This window comes from Halichoerus grypus, chromosome 5, assembly GCF_964656455.1.
Source record: "Halichoerus grypus chromosome 5, mHalGry1.hap1.1, whole genome shotgun sequence".
NCBI classification, from domain to species: Eukaryota; Metazoa; Chordata; class Mammalia; order Carnivora; family Phocidae; genus Halichoerus; species Halichoerus grypus.
The window spans coordinates 29096003-29102311 of NC_135716.1; the positions used below are offsets into that span (position 1 = coordinate 29096003).

At 46.4% G+C, this 6309-nt stretch overlaps 1 protein-coding gene across 2 annotated transcripts; it reads left to right on the forward strand.

Annotated features, from left to right (window-relative positions):
• Positions 1-498: 498 nt before the first annotated feature.
• TMEM74 (transmembrane protein 74) lies at positions 499-4889 on the forward strand. 2 transcript variants are annotated; one of them, XM_078072086.1, is made up of 3 exons: positions 499-637; positions 2752-2923; positions 3036-4889. In XM_078072086.1, the coding sequence occupies exon 3, from the start codon at positions 3427-3429 to the stop codon at positions 4342-4344; it is 918 nt and encodes a 305-aa protein (XP_077928212.1). In that variant the 5' UTR covers positions 499-637; positions 2752-2923; positions 3036-3426; the 3' UTR covers positions 4345-4889. The 2 variants fall into 2 exon arrangements, with proteins under 2 accessions (XP_077928212.1, XP_035931648.1); XM_036075755.2 differs by lacking the exon at positions 2752-2923.
• Positions 4890-6309: the final 1420 nt, after the last annotated feature.

The following is a 6309-nucleotide window of genomic DNA, read 5'->3' on the forward strand; positions in this document are numbered from 1 at the left end:
CCCTCAACGGTCATATTTCTCCTGATTTTGTGGGCAAGGCAATGACTTTGGGAGCATATTCCTGAATAAACTTCATTAGCTACCACTTACTGTCTTTGTAACCTTGGATGAAACACTTAATTCCTCTGAGCCTCTTTCCTTATCTGTAGGATGAAGATTAATAAAATCTACTTCGAAGATCTGTTCCATTAAATAAGACAAAATATACATATTGCCTGGCACAGTGTTGGAACTAAATATACACTCCTTCCCCCATAATCCTGTGGCCATACCTGAGGCTGGAGGACCCAACCCTGAGTTTAGGATCCAGCCATTTCCTCTAAAGTGCCAATCAGGAGTATGGACATATAGCACAACGTCTTCAGGAAGAGCAGAGCGTGGAGGAGTGAGAAAAAACAAGGTGGGGGAGGCAGGGAGACCGCCCCTGGACTACATCTCCCGGGATGCTCAGCAAGAAGGAGGGCCACGCCCCGCCCGGCCCCTCCCAACCGGCACAGCAGGCGCTGTCCACCCCGTGGAGCCCAGCGGCGCGCTGAGGCTGGCTACAAGTGCCACGGCTGGTAATCGGGGGACTTTCCCGAGGAGCGGCGCAGGAACGAGCGCGGTGCTCGAGCCGCACGTGGTGGTCAAGGCAGGGGTGAGTGCCGGTGAGCGGGACCGGGAGGAGGCGCTGGGGCGAGGGAGAGACCCCAGGAGCCTGGCGGAGCGGCGGAGTGCGTCCCCACTCCCTGCCCCAGGTGCTTGCCCTGCCTCGGGGTATTTGACGAACGCCGCCCGACTCCGGGTGCCTTGAGGTTCACCCGGAATGGATGAATTGATCTCGCAGGGGGCACCGCTGCCCGGCGCTTGCTGCGCGCCCTCCCCGCACAGCGCGCGCTGGACGGATCCCGAGGTCGCCTCCCCCAGACCAGCCTCACCCGTATTAGTTAGTTCCAATGCAGATATTAAGGCTCTTAGTCAATGGCAGACGGAGGAGGTATAGTGCTGTCCCCTCGCTTTGAAGTGCAATTTCATTAACCTCCCTCTTAACCAGAGAGACGAGAGGCAGGAGACGGAAGGAAAGAGCCTTTAGCTGGTCCCATGGGATTATCCATTCTCTACTGAGGATGGAAGCCCCGGATTATGGAGCTGCAAAGGGAATCGACTGTGTAGCGAGTGTATCTCCGATGGAACGAGCGGAGTCTGTCTTTAAAGAGAGAGAGAAGCAGGCGAAGGGAATTAAGTGGAGATTTCTTTCCCTCTTTGTTATAAATTGGAAGTCCCATAAGGAACCCTGCCGATTTTATCCAGAGTAGTCCAATGTGATGAGTTAATCGTGCCAAAAGTTAATCAGAGCACCTCATGTCTGAGGGAACTGCGAGACGATTTTTCATTTCAGGAATTGATCAAAGCCGTATCACCACTTCCTTCATGGAGGGATCCGGCTGTAGGGATCTGTGTCCACTTGCTAAAGGAAAGTTCTGGTTCAGTTATATGTTTTTTGCACTTGCTTTGTTTTTCTGTTTTAGCTACAGAGAAACTTTGGTAACAGGAGAGAAGTAACAAAACAAACTTTAATGTAGAGCAGAAAACGTGTGGATTCCCTCTCCCATATTTTAAGTGAGTTGCTAGGTAGACCTTAGGTAAGCCTTACTCGTGGGTCTGTGTGGGTTACCAGCTGCTGGAGCTGTGGATTTTGAGCATAATAGGCCCCTGAACCATGGGTTAAATCAACTATTGCTGGGAATTTGGAAGCAGAATAAAAAGGGCCCTTGCTTGAAACTGCTGTACTTGGTGATAGTGAAAAGTGAGTTGTTATTCCTTGGTAGGATGGCAGAGGCAGAGAAAGGCGGGCAGACAGTTTTCTGTTCAACCCAAAGTTCTATCACAGAAAGGTCCCATGCTGCCATGGGGGTAAGGGCATGTCTGGATGCAAAGTTCCAAAGGTAATTTTGGAACTGTGTTAATAGCTTCTCACCTATTTACCTCAACAGAACTGTGACTCTGTGGGTTTATAATTTGTCTTTTACTGTCAGTTTACTTCTTTTATTTTTTTTTTAAAGATTTTATTTATTTAATCGACAGAGAGAGAGACGGCGAGAGAGGGAACACAAGCAGGGGGAGTGGGAGAGGGAGAAGCAGGCTTCCCGCCGAGCAGGGAGCCTGATGCGGGGCTCGATCCCAGGACCCTGGGATCATGACCTGAGCCGAAGGCAGACGCTTAACGACTGAGCCATCCAGGCACCCCCTGTCCGTTCTCCTGGATGGTCAATTTCCCATGCATGTTTGTTAGCCAAGTGGACAGAAGGAGAGGGACTCAGACCCATTCAGACACAATGAGCAAGAGCAGCAGATCTGCACCTAGAGCAGGTGTGTTTGGGGGAGGGGGGAGTGGAGTGGGCTGGCCCATGGTATTTGGCAGGGATCACACAGTAAGGCACGTCGTCTACATCCTTCTGGGTCTAGAACAAGCCGGCATCATGTAGCTGCAAGGGCTGAGAATGAAAGTACAATGAACAGGCATGGGGTCTTGTACATACAGGGCTGTGTGACTAAGGTCATTGGATGTAGGTGTCTAGCCATCTTTTACCCACTTCCGAGCTACTCAGTCAAAATGCTGAGCTCTAGTGCCAGTCGAGCCCAGCTGACGGTGACATATTTGTTCATCCCTGGTAATGCTCTAAAGCTAATCTGTATTAGAATCTGTTCTCAACTAAAGATAGTGTAAACATAATTTTTTTTTTTTAAAGATTTTATTTGTTTATTTGACAGAGAGAAACACAGCGAGAGAGGGAACACAAGCAGGGGGAGAGGGAGAGGGAGAAGCAGGCTTCCCACCGAGCAGGAAGCCCGATGCGGGGCTCGATCCCAGGAACCTGGGACCATGACCTGAGCCGAAGGCAGACGCTTAACGACAGAGCCACCCAGGCGCCCCGAAGATAGTGTAAACATAATTTAACTGAATTGTTGAGAGGTGTGTGCTTCCCCAGGTTTTCCAGAAAATCTCAGCTCTGCTAAAAAAGGTCCCTGCCTTTCTCATTTGTGTCTCTCTACAGGAAACTTGCCTTCTTATTTGAGGGATCCTGTCACAGAAATGTGTGAGTCCTTGGATAAATTTGGCTTGATGACGGCAATGCTTCCTTCAGAGACACTTCTACTTCCTCTGTGCTCCTTTTCTGCCCTGACCTAAGTTCCTCAGTGTCAGTCCCTCTGCTAAGTCAGAGGATTTGCCCATTTCACACTTTCCTGCCACTAGGTCTCCTCTCGTTTCTTGTACCCCTTTTAGGAGGAACTGGGGCTGGAAGTGTAACAACTGTGGCTGAACAGGAGATGGGGACCCCAGGAGCAATACTCCTGGTGGTGCAGCCTTAGGTCCCATTGGGTTCATACCTGTGTGGTTTTTGGCAGAATTTTCGGAAGCTGATGGGGGATGTCTGACTAGCTCCGATGGAGCTCCACTACCTTGAGAAGAGGAGCAGCCAGGCAGTCCTGTGTGATGCTGTGGACTGGCATTCAGGCAGGCTTCCTGGTGACCAGGCAGATGCGGCAGCCATCAAAGCTGCTCTCTGCTGCCAGAGACACTGTATGTCGATGCCAAGAGCAGCTGAGACGGAAGGGTCTAAACTTAGCCCTTCTCCAGCATCCCCCTCCTCCTCTCTGCAAGACACTGTCATTCAGACAGACTCCTTGCCACCAGGGCCTCTCAACTCAGGGAACAACCAAATACTGTCAGGACGGAAAGTCTGCAACTGCTGCAGCCAGGAATTAGAAACTTCTTTTACCTGTGTGGATGAGAATGTCAACTTAGAGCAAAGGAACCAGTGCTCCCCTCTAGCAAAAGGGAGCAATCATCTGGGAGACCTTGGCTGGGGAAATCCAAATGAGTGGTCTCATGAGGCTGCCATATCCTTGATATCTGAAGATGAAGATGATATAAGTTCGGAAGCCACGTCTTCAGGGAAGTCAGTAGACTATGGGTTCATCAGTGCCATCTTGTTCTTGGTCACTGGCATCTTGCTGGTGATCATCTCCTACATTGTCCCACGGGAAGTGACTGTGGATCCCAACACCGTGGCGGCCCGGGAGATGGAACGCTTGGAGAGGGAGAGCGCAAGGTTGGGGGCTCACCTGGACCGCTGTGTGATTGCAGGACTCTGCCTGCTCACACTTGGGGGGGTCGTTTTGTCCTGTTTGCTAATGATGTCTATGTGGAAAGGGGAGCTATATCGTCGCAACAGGTTTGCCTCTTCCAAAGAGTCTGCAAAACTCTATGGTTCTTTCAACTTCAGGATGAAGACCTGTACTAATGAAAATACCCTGGAACTGTCCTTGGTAGAGGAAGATGCTCTTGATGGACAGAGTTAATTCTGGTTGTGAGCCTACTGAGAGTCTGCATTAGCATTTTATATGAAAACAAACAAACAACCCACATTTCTTAAAATTAACAGTGCAGTTTATTTGCTTGGCAAGAAAGGCTTATTTCCCAAACCAACAGCCAGTGAGTGTTTTTATTCTAGATGTATTTTTTATTTAGAAGAAAAGCTATGTAAGATGCATTAAGAAATTACAACCAGCTACATCTGTCCTTCTAAAGAACTGAGATTAATTCATCTATAATGGCCATCAGCTTCTACTTCACTTCTATAGCAAAATATTTCTAACAACCAATGTACAAATGATTTCTTTTACATGGTATGGGGAATTATTCTTTGGACATTAGTAGGTCCTACACACAGTAGGATCAATTAGGTACATATCTTGTGAAAAAGAACTTAAGCACTAATCACATATTAAAGCTTACATTTAATTCTCAAAGGTGCTTATCCATTCTCTTGCTAAATTTTTTCTTCTTCTGATTTGGCTGAACACTAAAATACAGGGTTTTGAATTTGAATATTTTGAAGCTTGAGGATGTTGATTATTTTAAAAAATGCAAAAACACATATGTTATATTTAAAATTATTCCTGTGCTCAGAAGTGGTAACTAAGTCATTAGAATAAACTTTCTAGTAAAAGAAAAATAATATAAATCATTATAAGACCAATCTGAATTTAACCCAGAATGGTAGTGCCAGATATTAGCCAGTGTTGCATGCCCATTCTCTAGATGAAGTAAAATTAGTTGCTTATATAAATTTCATTTTCCATTTGTGCTTTAGCCATCAGACTGGCTACCTAGGCTCTAGAAGTCTTTCCTGGTTCTCACACCAGAGAGGCAAAGCATAAGACATTTTTAATATGTTTCCAGACATATAAACCTCTAGGCAGGTCTAAGTCATGACTGGCTCAGACACACACCCAGGTGATGTTTTGTTGTTTGGAGAAATACAATTGCAATAGAATTGCAGCTAGACTCTTAGAGACTATGCCTAGAAGTTGGTTTCACTTCTCTAGGCCAAGCAACAAGCCATTGCCCCAGGATGGCAGCAGTCCTTAAGCCCATAGCCAAAAAATTAGAAGAGTGACAGAGAGAAAGAGTAAACGCAGTGATTCAGTGGGAACTGTGTCCTCACCAAAACTTAACTTCCCCTAACAGTCGTCTAAGTATCATTCTTTTTTTAAAAAAATTCTTAAAAATTTTAAAAGGTTTTATTTATTTATTGGGAGGGGGGGCTCCATCCCAGGACCTTGAGATCATGACCTGAGCCGAAGGCAAATGCTTAACCAACTGAGCCACCCAGGCATCCCATAAGTATCATTCTGAGTTCCTCATCCATGCCCTCAGTAACTGTGAAATCTTGCCTCATGACATCCAAACTTGCTTGATGAGAGGCATAATGAGCAAAGTGGTCACAGCTTTGCAAAACACAAACCCAGAGTCCATACTAACACCCTGTCTCTGTACGGTTATGGTTCAGAAAGGGGTAGGAAATGCAGCCTCAGAAATAGCTTGCATTTTGCAATTAATCTTTGAGGTATTTCCATCCTCCCATGGTAAGAGTTGTTTTAACTTCCATCAGTGGGGTCGTTCTTAAAAGAGGACTGGAACTTGGAATTTGGGGTGGAAGGGCAGAGATGGGGAAGTGAGAACAAATTTCTTTATAGATTCTAAAGCCTAATTCCAATGCCTAAAGTTTTTATAGTTTTTGAGGATTGTGGAAAACGTGGATGACTTTGGCTGGCAGAGTGTGTGGGTGAGGATATTTATGTGAATGAGTTCTTGTGGCTGTCAGAGTTTCATCTGATGAGTTAGGTACACTGTGTTACTAAGGGTTAAGATGAAATGCAAAAAGGTAGGATCAGAGGATAGTAAAAATAGAGAGGGCAGGCATATGAAAGAGCTATTAGGTAAAAATGAGAAATTATATGGACATCAGAGGAAGCTAGATA